General features: G+C 46.9%; 5 protein-coding genes across 5 annotated transcripts; 3 read left to right on the forward strand and 2 right to left on the reverse strand.

Annotated features, from left to right (window-relative positions):
* Positions 1-210: 210 nt before the first annotated feature.
* Positions 211-1,538, reverse strand: J4E83_009876 (uncharacterized protein; the record flags this gene model as incomplete). The annotated part of the gene is made up of 2 exons (XM_049336761.1): positions 211-336; positions 381-1,538. The coding sequence occupies 2 exons, from the start codon at positions 1,536-1,538 to the stop codon at positions 211-213; spliced, it is 1,284 nt and encodes a 427-aa protein (XP_049184187.1).
* Positions 1,539-5,380: 3,842 nt separating this feature from the next.
* J4E83_009877 (uncharacterized protein) lies at positions 5,381-7,355 on the forward strand (the record flags this gene model as incomplete). The annotated part of the gene is made up of 5 exons (XM_049336762.1): positions 5,381-5,588; positions 5,642-6,444; positions 6,505-6,625; positions 6,680-7,107; positions 7,164-7,355. 5 exons carry the CDS (start codon positions 5,381-5,383, stop codon positions 7,353-7,355), a joined length of 1,752 nt encoding a protein of 583 aa, XP_049184188.1.
* A 139-nt stretch (positions 7,356-7,494) lies between these two features.
* On the reverse strand, positions 7,495-8,547 carry J4E83_009878 (uncharacterized protein; the record flags this gene model as incomplete). The annotated part of the gene is made up of 2 exons (XM_049336763.1): positions 7,495-8,129; positions 8,442-8,547. The coding sequence occupies 2 exons, from the start codon at positions 8,545-8,547 to the stop codon at positions 7,495-7,497; spliced, it is 741 nt and encodes a 246-aa protein (XP_049184189.1).
* A 762-nt stretch (positions 8,548-9,309) lies between these two features.
* J4E83_009879 (uncharacterized protein) lies at positions 9,310-10,518 on the forward strand (the record flags this gene model as incomplete). Its single annotated transcript, XM_049336764.1, has 2 exons — positions 9,310-9,911; positions 9,960-10,518. The coding sequence occupies 2 exons, from the start codon at positions 9,310-9,312 to the stop codon at positions 10,516-10,518; spliced, it is 1,161 nt and encodes a 386-aa protein (XP_049184190.1).
* A 400-nt stretch (positions 10,519-10,918) lies between these two features.
* J4E83_009880 (uncharacterized protein) lies at positions 10,919-13,012 on the forward strand (the record flags this gene model as incomplete). The annotated part of the gene is made up of 1 exon (XM_049336765.1): positions 10,919-13,012. One exon carries the CDS (start codon positions 10,919-10,921, stop codon positions 13,010-13,012), a length of 2,094 nt encoding a protein of 697 aa, XP_049184191.1.
* Positions 13,013-15,795: the final 2,783 nt, after the last annotated feature.

Below are 15,795 nucleotides of genomic sequence, written 5' to 3' on the forward strand. Positions count from 1 at the left end.
ACTGCACCTGGGCGTTGGTGATAAAGGAATCATCGGAAGAAGGATCTCGGTCATGACAGGGTCGACACAGCAACCTTTGACTTTAGCGGAGGGTATTGTAGGATGGAATTGAAAGAGTGCCTGCTGTGAACACAGTATATGACCAAAGATTTCGCGGTTAAGCAACTATCAAAGTGAAGCTAGAGTGGCGATGAACAACACATGGCCATTTTACATCGTTCCATGCTCGCCGATCCAGAAGTTCTCGTCTCTATGCCGCTCAAAGTCGAAGTCGCCCAATGTCAGCATGTTCGGCGTGGCCACAGTGTCGACTGTACGAGCGACAGCGCGTTCATCCTGACTATGTGAGCAAACGAGATGACATTGGTGGGACCACTTACTGGGTTAGCCTCGTTTCCGGCTTGTACAGATTGCGTAACTTGAGATGCTTCGTCACTCTCGAAAGCCTCAGCAATCGTGTTTCGGAAGACATACTCGATGAAGTCGTGATTCTCGGGCAGCTCTTTCGCTTGTGAAGCGTTGAGCAAAGTTATGTACAGCTGCCCACCAAGAGCCTCCCAGATATATAGGTGTCCTTTCCCTCCGTCGAGCTTGTTGATGAAACTCTTGAAGACATCGGGAGGGGTATCATTTTTGCTGTGTATCGCATACTCTTGCTCGGTTGTTGCAGTCGCGATCGGCGTCTCACTACTGGATGGCAAAGTCCGATTCACATTGGCAGTAGAGCTCTCGCTAAGTTCGATACTTGTTGGTGGTTGATTCCCACGATGTCCAGCCATGTTCGGCATATTCTTGTCATTCGGCAGAATATGGTGGTTATCTCCAGATGCAGTTTTGGGATGCAAGATCGTTGATGCAGGTATTCTGGGCGGCTTTAGCGTATCTGATAGCGATTTTTGTCCAGTCTGCGCTACACCGACAGCTCGTCCTTGCTCTGCAAGATTCTCTAGCTCTTCTTCCGGCACCCCGCCATCGTTGATACCAATCCACTTGATGAAGTCGTGAGATTCCGAAACCTCTTTTGCTTGCGTGGCTGTCATTTTCGCAACGTACATATAACTTCCGATATAGTCCCATCTAACCAGTGAGTTCTCGACCCCGTCAAGTGTGTCGATCAACGCTTTGAACTTCTCCCAAGGCGTGTCGTGCTCACTAGCGATATGGTACCACTGTACAGGGTCAACACTGGAATCTCGTCTTTCCTCTGCGAAGTCCTCTAGCTCTTCTTCCGGCACTCCGCCCGTGTTGAGACCGATCCATTCAATCCAGTCATTCGTATCAGCTATCTCTGCTGCTTGCGTACTGTTGAGCATGGTGGCGTACATGAAGCTGCCAATACCGTCGAATCTGGCCAAGAATCCCTCACCCCCGTCAAGGGTGTCAATGAAGGTCTTGAAAGTTGTCCAAGGCAAGCCATGTTTGGTTGCAATCATGTACTCTCGTTTGAGATCAGCTGCGGATGTCGGCGTCTCTCTACTAGATGACGATGTCTGGTTCGAAGTAACGGTAGAACTCGCGCTCTGTGTCGTGGAGGTCATGTCTCTAGTCGACTGCAGAGAGGTGGTCTGTGCGGTAGAAGTTGCCTTTGTACTCTGCGTCGAGGCTGTTTCGGTAGGCTTGTCTGTCCCAATAGATTGCGCTGTCTGACTCAGGCTAGAGCTTGGTTGCAACACTTCAAGAGTGGCGCGACCTCAGACCTGTGGCGTCGTTGGGGGCGATACAACCCGATACAGACAGGTCCCAGCTTTTTGCAAATTGAGCAAGCAGAGCCTGGAAAGGCACTTGTTCAAGCTCGCTAAAGCTGCCCAATTAACCTTTCAACAAGGTTGCCCTTCAGGTTAACCGTACTGAACTCCCGGATTTGGTAAACAACGAAGCTAAAGCCCCAATATCAGTTAAGGTTAGCATGCCAGAGATGCGGATAGAGCGGGTGTTTTGTGGTGAGCATTTCACAAGTAAGGTTGAAGATGAAGAGTAAGAGAGTAGACGCTACGAAAGAAGGTAAGATACACAGGACGCAGTAGAGACCACAGCACTTACGAATGAAACAGAGTGTGGGTCGAAGTGTGAAGCTTACCCGCTGCAAGTCGAGGGGAACTTGTCTAGCATTCGGGCTCAACGGTGCTAGAGGAGGGAGACGCGACAGGGAGCGATGTGCGAGACGCAGAGGGCTTTTGGATCGCACTAACTGCGGCAATGTACTTTGTCTAATCCAGGAGTACGGGTGTGTGTTCAGCAATTCGTGGAAGAAGCCTTGTACCAACAAGCACCGTGCGTATTGCTGCAGCCGCCCCCAGCTTGTCTCAAATCGATTGGTCGTGTTGGCAGGGATCAATATGCACTGTGACGTATTGTAGAGTCAGCACAGCCTCACTGCTTTAATCTACTATGCTCTTACCTGTCTGACCTATACGCAAGGAGATACTTATAAGAGAGAGAGAAGTATCGCATCTCGAAACGTTACCCAATGTCTGACAATAACTCGAACCGACGGAATCAACAAACCTTAGGCTGCCCGGAAGCCGTTTTCGACAACGTTTATAGGCAGAATATGGAGACGGCAAAGGTCTAGCGATGAGCGGGCAATCTTACACATTGTTCTATGTGTATGGGGCGAGGTTAACATCGCGTCTTACATAAATCAAGGTGCTTATTGAAGCAGACTGTAGACGGCGACGGTTTCACGTACACTCTAATCCTTATACGTCTAAACGTGCTCTTGTGCCTTACTCAAAAGCTATGTCTTTATCTTCTCTGCAGCAAGTTCATCGTGACGTTGAGCTGATGTAGAATAATCCTTATTTATCTAGCCAGGTGTACCCCCGGTGAGAAGGACTTTACTATATCTTCTGCAAGACCCAAAATCTAGTAGGATTGGGTTGTTATTGCCGTCAAGAGCAATAATTGTGGGGTTAAGATCGTTATGTGCGAGTCTAAGACAATGCAGGTGTTTCGGAGCCGAACGAATACCGCACATGCAAGCCTCTATATCGAGAGGCTGTGGGACATCTTTGTGATGGTATTGCAGAATGACACTGTACTTATCCAGAGCAATACAGGTAACACGACTGCGATTGACAGTGCAACCATGGAACCTGATAATGTTCGGATGGGGATTCTCTTCGAGGAACTGTAACACCTCTGCTTCTCCGAGTAGCAGCTGGGGCAGAAGCTTTGTCTCCGCTTCATTATCCAGACACAATATCTTGGGTCGCTTGATGTAGGACTTGCCCCGGGTTTCTTCTGGTACTATGAATGGACTGGTAGTCTTCAGCGGATATATCTTCTCGTCAGGGACTTGTTGCAAGAGTCGATTCAGATCCTCAACAGTGAGATCATATTTTCTCATCTCCGTTGTCTGACCGAACTACGCTATCTCGTGATCATCGATGTACGCGAAGGTGCATCGTATGAATGCGCCGGTCTCAATGTCTTCGACTTCGCAAAGGTGTTTCAAATCTCGTTTTGAGCGGATGTTGGCGCTGGTACATGAGTCAACGCTCATGGTTCGATTTTATCGAAGTAGACGCAGGCCGGAGGTGGAGATTGGAGACGCAGCACGCAGGAAGCGGAACGCAGCACGGAGATGCGGGACGGAGACGGAAATTGGAGGTGGGGGATAGATACGAAGTGAAGTTATCGCACACGTAGAATTTTCGAAGTATCAGTTAGCCAAAGCTGAAGGGGAGCGCGAAGTACTTTAAGAAGTCGTTGGGACCAGCGTCGCTCGGTGTGAGTGTTGGTCGTTGTTGGCGTTCCCTACGGGTATTTTACGGCAGATCAGGTGATGAGGGCACTGATTCAAACCTGGAAGCCTCGAAGCTGCTCATTGGCTGGCTATATCAACAATGCAACAAAGGCAGCGGAGCCACAGCATCCAGCCCTGGCCCGAGTCACTCTTCGATGTCAGGTCAACATTTGGCACGTGACTGTATGTGCTACACAACAGAAGCTCGCCTTTAGTCGCGGAAGAATGGGGCAAAGGCTCTTGAACATACAATGAAGCCCCAACCTGTGCGATGGAAAGGATGATGCGTATGAGAAAGCAGGAAGGCGCTGGGATGCAGACAGCTGAGCCACTGACGTGCACTCGGGCTAGCGTACCGCCGCACTCAATCTGCAGCATCGCACGACAGTGCTGTCCTCGGTGTTGCGTGTCTCAGTTCAAAAATGTCTTCGAGCTCTTGGAAGCAATTTAGCGATGAGGTGGCGTTGGAGCATGAGAACGGGAAGTGTGCACTCTCGAGTCTGGACGATGGCGATGGCATCGGAGGTCGGCAAGTGCATGACGTCGCTGCTGACCTCATCGTGATTGGCTGCATCCTCAGCCAACGGGCCCGAACGCTTCAACCCACAATCTATGTGGCCATTTCCGCGCCGTCAGCTCTACATGCCCGCTCTACCTCACGGCCAGATCTCGCTCATCCAATCGTCACGGAGATAAAGGTCGGAACCGACTCTTCGATTGCGTCCCGTGACTGACCTGGCGATAAAGGCTCCGATCTTACCGCAGCGCCGCAGCGCCGTGATCCTTCGCACCATGTGAACGCCGAGGGAAGAGCATTTAGGCAAAATGCAAACGACGCGCTAACATCCCGCTGTGGAGTCTCCACACTCATGGGCTGCCAACTCGAAGAGGCGGGGGCTGGCGGCATGGGCGTCCGCGGACCGGCAGATACGCGCTGTTAATTTATACGACGCGCGGTGGCTGCTCGGTATGCCTCTGGATATGCAAGCTGGACGACAAAGCCTGTTACTCTACCAGAAGTTCGGATCTGAATGGCATTCATCTTGAGCAGGCCATCGCAAGACAGAGGCATCAGGTTAAAAAGGCGGTCGGTCTCGTGCCAGCTCCAACACGTAACAATCTCACAAAACGGTCGATTCAGCCGTGATTGCTCAGCATCTGTGCGCCCAAACGCGTTCTCCCCGCGTCGCCTCCACCCTCCGCGACTCTTGTCAATAGTGCGCCCAGCCGTCAGTGGCTTCTAGCCTGCTTCCTCGCGGGACGTTACAAGCAATGAAGCGCCAATGCCAGGACAGCCACCAATGCTTGAATCGCTGCCGCAGCCCGAAACAAGCGTTGGTGCCATGGAGCTTAACCGTCTCTTTATCCGCCATGGGAAAGCTTCGCAACATCAACCACTCAGCGTGTAGGCCCGTTACCCGAGACAATGGTATGCTGACTTGGGTGGCCGCCCGAGCGAAATGGAAATGCATATGTAGGACTGCATTCCCCATGTCTTCCCTAATCTTGGGATTCAACTGTCAAGGGCTTCGCGAAGAGCTTACTGACTAACCCTGCACTTTTGTGCCTTGTCCCATTCTTTGACGATCGTTACTTCGATCTTTCACTCACGAACGCACTCGAATCGTCATCATGGCTCCAGTCGGTGGTGGTGCCGGCGACTTTGAGGTGGCCGCTCTGGCTCGCCGTCAAGCGCTCGCAGGTGCATCGGGACCCATGGCCCTGGTCAAAAACGCCAGAGTGTTTGGTATCGCATGCTTTGCCTGCCTGGGTGGCTTGCTGTATGGTTACAACCAGGGTGTCTTCTCCGGTGTTCTGACCATGCCCTCCTTCAAGGAACGTAAGTAACGTCTCACCACTACAACTACAGGCAAGTCACTTACAGATGCTCAGACATGGGCGACTACATCGCGGATCAAGAAACACTTGAATGGAACTCCTCCAAGCAAGGCTGGCTCGTATCCATCCTCGAACTCGGTGCCTGGTTCGGAACAATGTACTCTGGTTTCATCGCTGAGATCCTCTCCCGCAAATACGCCATTCTTGTCAGCGTCGCAGTCTTCATGGTCGGTGTCGTCGTTCAATGCACTGCTTCCGCCGGTCAAGGTCACAATGCTATTCTCGGTGGCCGTTTCGTTACCGGTATGGGTGTCGGTGCCTTGTCCATGATTGTCCCCATGTACAACGCCGAGATCGCACCGCCCGAGGTACGAGGTGCGCTTGTGGGTCTTCAGCAATTGAGCATTACCCTGGGTATCATGATCAGTTTCTGGATCGACTACGGCACCAACTACATCGGTGGCACCGGGAGAGACGGACAGAAGGAGGCTGCTTGGCTTCTCCCTCTCGCCCTGCAACTGGCTCCCGCGGTGCTTCTCGGTGCTGGTATGATCTTCATGCCTTTCTCTCCCCGTTGGCTTGTCCATCATGGTCGTGAGGCAGAGGCGCGCCGTGTACTTGCCAACCTTCGTAGTCTCCCCCAGGAGCACGAGCTCATCGAGCTTGAGTACGCAGAGATCCGCGCACAAAGTCTTTTCGAGAAGAAGTCTCTGGCCGAGCGATTTCCCCATCTCCAGGACATGAGCGCGCTATCGGTCTTCAAGCTGCAATTCGTCGCTATTGGCAGTCTCTTCACCACTAGGGGCATGTTCAAGCGTGTCTTGATTTCCACGCTCACCATGTTCTTCCAACAATGGGTAAGTGTTTCTACACGAACTGCACATGAAACATGTACTGACTGGTAAACCAATGTTTAGACGGGTATCAACGCCATTCTGTACTATGCTCCCAGCATCTTCCAAGACCTTGGTCTATCGGGCAACTCGATCAATCTCCTCGCCACAGGTGTTGTTGGTATTGTCATGTTCCTCGCCACAAGTAAGTTCTCACCGTAAAGTACCACTTGACGTCCTCGCGCTAACGAATCCACAGTCCCTGCGGTCATGTACGTCGACAAACTGGGTCGTAAGCCCGTACTCGTCAGCGGAGCCATCGGCATGGCAGCCTGCCACTTCATCATCGCCGGCATCTCTGCCAGCTACGAGGACAGCTGGGCCAGCCACCAGGGTGCTGGTTGGGCTGCCTGTGTCTTCGTGTGGCTCTTTGTCATCTTCTTCGGCTACTCATGGGGTCCATGTGCCTGGATCGTCATTGCAGAGATCTGGCCCATGTCCAACCGTCCGTATGGTATCGCCCTCGGTGCTTCGTCCAACTGGATGAATAACTTCATTGTCGGTCAAGTCACCCCGGACATGCTTACGCATCTTCGTTATGGCACCTACATCTTCTTCGGTATCTTCACTGCGATGGGTGCTGCGTTTATCTTCTTCTTCTTCCCTGAGACCAAGGGCGTTTCTCTCGTAAGTTTCTTCACTCGAGCATCTGCATGCGTCCTGTTTGCTAACAACCCTCCCAGGAAGAAATGGACACCCTCTTTGGCTCCGCCGGTACCGCAGAGCGCGAGAAAGAGCGCTGGGCCGAGGTCCACCGCGAAGTCGGACTTACTGACCTCCTTGCGCGCTCTGGCCTCGTGCATGACGACGGTGTCGCCGACTTCCACAAGGGCAGCATGGAGAAGGAGAAGCCCCAGGTTTTGGAGCAGGCATAATTCATGCTTCAGTAGACCTGTTTCAATGAGTAGACTAGTTGGGTGGAGGGCTATCGGGAACGGACGACTTGTATATACTCTTTCGCTTAGCAAATCGTTCTATCTTGATATATTAGATCGCAAGCCTCAAGGTTAATATTCACTCTGACATGAAATCTCTCCTCCTCGTAGTTTGCCTCGCGACCTTGGCCTCACCCCCACCACGCCTCGCAACAGTCGTAACCACCGGTTTCTTCGGTACCTCCCTCCTCGCCCCAACTCCCCGCTTCCCATTCTCCCGCTCTATTTTCTCCCTCTCCGCTTCCTCAACAGTCTGCTCCTTGATTCTCATAGCAACCTCTTCCCACACGCCCGGCACACCCGTCTTCATCGTGTACAACCGCCCTTCTTTAACGTAGAACTTGAACCGTGGTTCACTCATGACTTCCAGCATACGCTTGAAAATGCCCTTTTCCCTTTGCCTCTTAACCCACGCTTCACTCTTCGGCAGCTCAATATTTGCCAGACGCAATTTCTTAGGTGGCAAAGCGCGGAGCTCGTGCAGGAAAGCGGTGGTGTGTTTGCGGAAGGGGAAGATTCGCAAAGTAACGAATTCGAGCTTTGTGTTTGCGGTGGCGGCGGTGTTTTGGCGGAGGGACCGGGCGAAACGGAGGAGTTCGGGCCGGGAGCGGCGGGCGTAGTTGGCGGTGGTGGGGATTTGCAGGAAGACTTGATGGACGAAGGGGGCGGTTAGGTAGGCGAGGGTTAGGGTGGGGATGGTGCCGAGGATGCCGACTGGGGGGTGTTAGATGTGGGGTGTGGGTTTTGGGTGTTGGGGGGTTGAGGAGGGGGTGTGCGTGAGGGGGTAGGACGTATGTGAGGGAATATAATGCCACCACGTGATGAGTGCTGTTTCGGACCTGCGCAAGAGGGGTCGGACGGATCAGGGACGTAGAAGATAGATGCCCACGTATGATGAGGCCAGATCCACAGCCAATTGATGTGACGCGAGACGGGAATTGGTTCGGTGCATTTGGCAAGGAAAATGGTGTAGATGAAGAAATTCGGGTCGTGACAGTTCACCAGGCGTTAACAAAGTTCACTTACCAGTCATCGCCTGCATCTTCCTCACTCTCTCATCAGGCTGATTCTCATTGTTCCACAATGGAGGCACACCAAAGACGAGAGTTGTGCCGAATTGCAACAAGGCCATTGCTTTCCAAAAGGATATCCATGTCGTTCGTGCGTCGCCCGCATCGTAGATCAGTAGTCTTGACGCATACACTGGACATCTTCGTTAACAATGGTTGCTCCCTGTTTGTCGACCGACTACGACAGAGCTGTTACATACTCTTCTCATTCTCTTTTCCCATTGGTTCGGGTGCCGACTTGGGCTTTTTCCCTCGTTGTAAGGGCAATGTGGGATCTCTGCGTATTGTGGTGAATTTTCGTTGGCAACTCCGGCAGATGTATCCATTGAGGCGAGATTGAGCGACTGGTCGTGTGCCTCTAAGCGTGGGCGCAGTGCTTCGAAAAGCGGCCGCAAAGGCGAGAAGCCGTGGCTGCATGCCTTCTGCAGTCAACGGCTGTGAAGAAAATTGCACACGTGTGTGGGCTTCGTCGGGCCTCGATGCGCTGGATCGCGTCACTGCGCGACGGCAAGGTTTGGCCGCTGGTGGTCTGACGTAGCAGGAGGCTTACTCAGCAATGAAGCCGTACGGACGTGTAGAAACGTGGATGATGGGCTGCGATGGTGCTTGTTGAGATGTCACGGTGTCACGTGCGATGATCGGCTTGCCGCGGCAACTCTAGCCGAAGCGGGTCAAGCTCGTGTGCGGAGAGATGCCACGGTTCCCTCGACCAGCTGCAAGCGGCCCACTCAACGACCGGCGCCGTCATGCTCCTTTCTCGGTCGTGAGCTATCTTGTGCAGTGTTTTAACTTTGTCGAAGTTCTTCATGTGACAAGTCGCGAGCATGTTGTTCGCATTCGCGCTGCTGTCGCTCGTTTCCTTCTTGTCCCTCGGATACGCCTACCAGGGCCTCAGCGACCATACACTCAAGCACCTGCCGGGACCGGGCGATGACTTCGACATAAAGAAAGGCTCTTTGCTGGCGCCCATTCTGGTTCCCAGAGTCTCTGGAACCGAAGGCAATGTCGCCGTACGCCAACATTTCCTAGACTTCTTCAAGTCGCAATTGCCGGAATGGAGGCTGGAAATGCACAACTCGACGTCGACGACGCCCGTGAGCAAGGGCAAGGAGGTCCCTTTCGTGAACATCATTGCGACACGCGATCCGCCGGGTAGCTCTGAGGGCGACGTCTCGAGGTTGGCTCTCGTGGCCCACTACGACAGCAAGTACACGCCGACTGGCTTCATTGGGGCGACCGACAGCGCGGCCCCATGCGCCATGATCCTGCATATAGCGCGCAGCATCGATGCGGCGCTGACGAAGAAATGGGCGGCGGCCGACCCCGACGACTTCGACGTGGAGCACAAGGGCGTGCAGATACTGTTGCTGGACGGCGAGGAGGCGTTCAAGAGCTGGACCGACAGCGACAGTCTCTATGGCGCGCGGTATGAACCTTTCTCCTCCTTCGACATCAAGTGCTGACACATCTATAGAGCTCTCGCTGAAGACTGGGAGTCGACGTTCCATGTCGCTTCGTCGATATACCGCACCCCGCTCGATTCGATCGATCTGTTCCTACTACTTGACCTTCTGGGCTCCAAGGGTCCAAAAGTCCCCTCATACTTCAAGACGACGCATTGGGCATATAAGCACATGGCGACTGCCGAGGCACGCCTGCGCAAGCTAGGCTTAATGAAGTCGTCCCCAAACCACGAGTCGAAGATGGCAAAGCGCGAGAACAAGAAGCCTCGCGACGAACGTCCATTCCTGCCCGATGCGAACAAAGGAAATGATCAGTTCATGGGCGGCTTCGTACAGGACGATCACGTTCCGTTCATGGCGCGCGGCGTTGAGATCTTACACATGATCCCTACGCCCTTCCCGCATGTATGGCACACGATTGAAGACGACGGAGAGCACTTGGACATGGATACAGTCGAGGACTGGACGAAGCTGGTCATGGCCTTCACTGCAGAGTGGATGGAGCTAGAGGGCTTTTTCGACTTCAAGGCAGAGAAGCGGAAGCTGGATGGCGAGAAGTCGGAACTGTAAGCATCTTCCCATCAACTTGAATGCATGTAAGTTAACGTACCGTAGTGAGATACCCTAGACCCTACGAATGAATTGTTTCGAATGTATAATCGAGCTGTGCAGCGCATTGTGACACAGTTTGAACGACTCGACACCACGCTTGGTGATGCTTACAGAGACAAAGCCAAGTCATGTTCACAAAGCAGACCTCTCGCATGTCTTTGACCCGTGACTCGTTAAAGACACTTGTGTGGCCAATACACGTGATCTCTTGAAGTTGTATTCGAAGCAATGTCTCGAGCATCACTTCCGCATTCATCTCACACTGTATGCGCTTCTAGTAACGAATGCTCGTTTTCTGGAATACTAGCATTTACACGTTTGCAAACATCTCACTGACCACTACCCAACCGCCACCACGATGCCGAAAGGCAAAGCCAAGAAGCGTAACCCGCGACCGTACCACGGCTCTGCAGAGCCGTATGAGACTCACCAAGGCTCATCACACAGACGCGGCGGTACGCACAAAGTACGCGATGAGAACAAGACTGACTCCGTCTACGACAGCTTGAACTACAAAGAGCTAGTCGAAACAGCAAAAGAGCGCAGTATCTACCGCAAGGATATGAAGAAGGTAGAGATGGCTTGGGCCCTGAAGCACGACGACGAGAACAGAAAGCGTGCTGAACAGGACGCCCGTATTGCACGGCAACGGAAGCTGGAGGACGCAAAGAAGGAAGAGGAGAGAAAGGCTGCGGAGAAAAAGGCACAGCTGATTGCTAAGCAAAAGAAAAGAAGAGAGAAAGAGGAGAGGAGAGAGCGCGACGAAAGCGTCAGTGACGACACTGTGAGTGATCCCGACAGTGAAGACGGTGAAAACGCAGGGGATGAGTACAACCGCGAGAGATTCGGTGAGGCGCTCAGTGAGGAATCGTGGGATAGCAGTTCCTCAGAGTCAAGTGCTGCATCTGTAGACCAGATCTACGAGCCTGGATGCAGACTCCGCCTTTTCGAGTGGCCCAACCAGACCATGCCATCAGCCAAACCTGGAGGTTGGGATCACAAAAGATGGTGTCCGCTGCCCTTGCCCTGTCCTGTACCTTATGCACCTCTGAAGATTACAACGATGTATAGCAAGCAAAAGCTCATCTTACCTGGAGCCAAGTACCCACCAAGCGTCACCCCAGACTTCGTACCCATCCTCAACCCCTTGGTCCGATCCGCAGCACGCAACGGTCATCTCCTTGGCCCGCTCCGCAAAGCCGTTGTCGAAAGAGGTACGGATTGGGCTCAACGCACGCTCATTCAGGGCTGCAATGGACACATGTACTTCCACCTCGGCTCCAGGAACGAAACGAAAGTCCTAGCCGATACATACAACAAGTGGTATCTCGAAAACAGAAAGTTGCTGCGCGTCAAAGGAAAGGGTAATGGCGATCCTAGTGATCGCGCTGCACGCCACGCGCAACGGCAGAGGAATAAGGCGAAGATGACGGCGGAAGTGTATGAAGCGTCGCAGTATCGGCCGTTGGCTATGTGCTATGTGCCTGCTTATTTGGAGTATGGTGAGCCGGTTCAAGATGGTGTGGGCAAGAAGTGTTTGGAAAACTTGTTCTTTGTTAGGTTTCCCGGGTGCGATGTACCACACTATTACTTCTGGGCAAGGGAGGGAGAGTGGGGGGATCCTACGGTGGTGAATCCGGCGTGGAATGCTCAAGCGTGGACGGACAAGGAAGCTATGCGCTCGGAGGAGAAGCAGACTGCAGGGGAAGGATCGAGGGTTGGTCGGCCTACTAAGATGCAGTTGATGCGCGTCTGCAAAACATACGTCGACCTCCCTTCCTCTCCACCATTCTCGAATCCAACAAACATCACCGAGACCATCGCACTAGTCGAGCACCACATCTACTGCGACGGCCTTTCCCGAACCCTCGCCCACTACCGCCAGAAGTGGGTTGCGAACGGGAAACAACGAGCCTGGCAGACCTTCGTCGCAGCGTTACCGAAGCTCTGGCCCAGTGGCGAGATACCAAGCGTGCCACCCGTACACAGTGAACCTGGCGTGAAGCTTTCGATTAAGCTGGCTACGATCGATTGCATGAAAGAATATGGAGAAACGCCGTTCAGTCCGTTGAATGGGACTGAGGCGTGGACGAGAGATGATGATAGGGTTTGGGATGTTGTTGAGGTTGATGTCGAGGAAGAGCTCGTGTCTCCTATTGCTTCGACCGAAGAAGACGACGATGACTACGACGCAAAGGGTAAGGATGGAGAAGAGGTGAATGGTGATTTTGAGGAGGATGAGGGCAACGAAGCAGACGATGAGGCGTTGTATCGCCGTGATAGCGTGGTTTTGGCTCCGGGTTTCACCATGTCGGACTCAGTTGTGGCATGGCTGGAAAAGGTCAAGGATATTTCTGCAGTGTTGCCTGCACCGAGCGAACAGTTTGTTAAAGCGATAACCCTATACGAGTGGGAGGAAAAGTACCTGCCGGGCGGCAACGACTCGAGCTAGAGTGTTACGATCGACGGCTCGTACCTGTTCTACTATACAACGTAGACAGATTTTAAAGCAGAAGAAGAGAGAGATTAAGTAGAGTATAATGCGAAGGAGCTAGATAATATTTTAAAAGAAAGTAAGAAACTCTTATAGTAGGCTACTAAAAAGTTAATATTATATTTTTATAACTAAGATAAGTTTTAATTTAATAACTATATAAAGCTTATTTTAGTAAAGTAGTATCTATTTATTAAAAAGAGATAGTAGCTAAAAGTAGTTTTATTAATTTATTAGTAGTACCTTATATCTAATTTTATAGACTTTGTTTAGTAAAAAAATATTTAAAAATATCTAGCTTTAATGTTATTCTAAAACTAGTAAAAGATTTTAAGATTTTAATATATTTAGTATATATTACTATTAGTACTAAAGCTTTTAACTAAAACTATATACTTATTTATATAACTTTTAAGCTTAAGTAGTATTTAAGAACTATATAATATAGTAGTAATAGAAATACTATAATAGACTTTATAGTTTATACTATAAGCTAACTAGTTAATAACTATAATATAATAAGTATTACTTTAGGTTTTAATAGAAGTAATAGTACTTTATTATAGCTACTATTTAATAAATAGTATCTTACTATATAAAATAAGCTATAAATACTATATTCTTATTATTTTAGCTTTTATTACTTTAATAAAGTATTCTAGCTAAAGTGTTTCTTTACTAAAGTATAACATTTTTAAAAGCTAAAGAAAGCTATAAACTTAATACTAATTTTACTTTATATATTTAGTTATAACTATAGATAGTATAAGTAATTAAGTATATTTAAGTAAAATTATAAAAAAAATACTTTTTTTAGTATTTAAAAGTAAACTATATCTACTAAAAAGCTTATATATTTAATTAATAAGCTTTTTAAAAGTAAGACTAGAAAAGAAAATAATAAAGAATTTAACGCTAGTTATATATATAATAAGAATAATTAAAAGAAAAGTAAAAAAAATAAATATAATAAAGATAAGTATAATAAAGATAAGTATAATAAAGATAAGTATAATAAAGATATTAATAAGCTTAGTATATAGCTTTAAAGTACTAGTAAAGTAGCTCTTTAAAGTACTTATAATAGCTTCTATAATAGCTTTTAGAATAATAACTTTAAAAGAACTTATTAAGTAATAGTAACGCGTTTAAGAGAAAAGTAATTAATATAGTATTAATTAAAAGGCTTAATTAAGCTTTAGTAAAGTAGTAAACTAATATAACTAGTAATAAGATTATCTTTAGACTTACTAACGCTAGAAGAACTTATAATAAAGTATAAGATATAAAGAATATAGTTAAGAGTAGATTTAGTATACCTTTAGAGTTAGATTTAAGCTACAAGTTACTTTAATAAGATTTTAGATCTCTAATTTACTATAAACTATAAAATAAAAATAGAAATAGAGATAGAGAATAAAAAGTATATATATAGTAGAAGTATAATTTTACTTACTAAAAATCTTAGTATTTTATTACTTTATAATCTAAAGCTTTATTAGTTATAAGATATTAAGAATATATAATTATATTATAATTTTCTCTACTATAGATAAATATTAGTATTTATAAAATAGTTATCTTATAACTCTAAATTCTAAAAGCTTTTACTACTATACTAAAAGTAGAAGTACTAGAAATTTAAGCTTTAGTCTACCTAACGCCTATACCTTTAAATATAGAATTTTAACTTTTTTAAAAATACGTTGTTTTTTATACTAGTAATAGACTTTTTTTTTTTTTTAACTAGCTTACTATAGAATTATTAGCTTACTAATAAATTAATTTCTTAGTATAAAATCTATAGTTATAAAGATTTAGTAGTAAAATAAAATAATTTTTAATAGTAAATTAGTTAGACTTAATACTTAAAAAGAATATATATCTTAATTTAATTTTATATAGAAAAAAAAAATAGTTAATCTTGTTTATATTTTTTAACTTAGAAAGTATACTATAAGAAAAAAAAACCTAAGTACTTTACTTTAATTAGAAGCTAGATTATAGTAAAATAAATAATAAGAAGCTTATACTTAAAATTTAATAAAATATAAAGTTTAAACTACCTTTAATTAGTAGAGCTTACCTATACTAGATAGACTCTTTAGTTTAGTATAACTAATAAAAGTCTTCTCTTATAATATATTAGAAGTAAGTATTAGAAATAGATTTAATCTAAATAAATAGTACTTAAACTCTATATTAATAGTAATATATATTTATTAAGTGTATAGTAATATAATAAATGCTATATTCTTTTAATCTATACTAATATTAGAATAAAATCTTATTATATAATTAAGTATTAAAAAATCTTAAAATCTTTTTTAATTAATAGTATTCTTAACTTACTATATAAAATTACTATAGATAAAGTTATTTAAGTAGAAAATTATAAACTTAAGAGGTTAATAATTATAAGTTTTATTCTAATAATAGCTTCTAAGATTAAAACTTATTTTTGTTTTTAGTTTTTAACTTACTAAATCTAAATTTCTATTTTAAAGAAAAAAGAAAGGTTAAAGATAGAAGTTTAGAACTATCTCTATAGAGGTACGTAGTTTTAGAAGTCTTTTATAGATATTTTTAAGCTACTATAGAAATAATTTATTACTTAGAAAGTACTTAAGTATTTTATTTATACTAAAGTTATTACTAACTAATATAGGCTTTACTATAAAAGTCTACTAGCGTTTTAAGTTCTTACTTAGAATATAAAGAATCTAAGTATTCTTAGTATT

Source organism: Alternaria metachromatica, assembly GCF_023757995.1.
Source record: "Alternaria metachromatica strain BMP 0045 chromosome Unknown scaffold_37, whole genome shotgun sequence".
In the NCBI taxonomy this organism is placed as follows: domain Eukaryota; kingdom Fungi; phylum Ascomycota; class Dothideomycetes; order Pleosporales; family Pleosporaceae; genus Alternaria; species Alternaria metachromatica.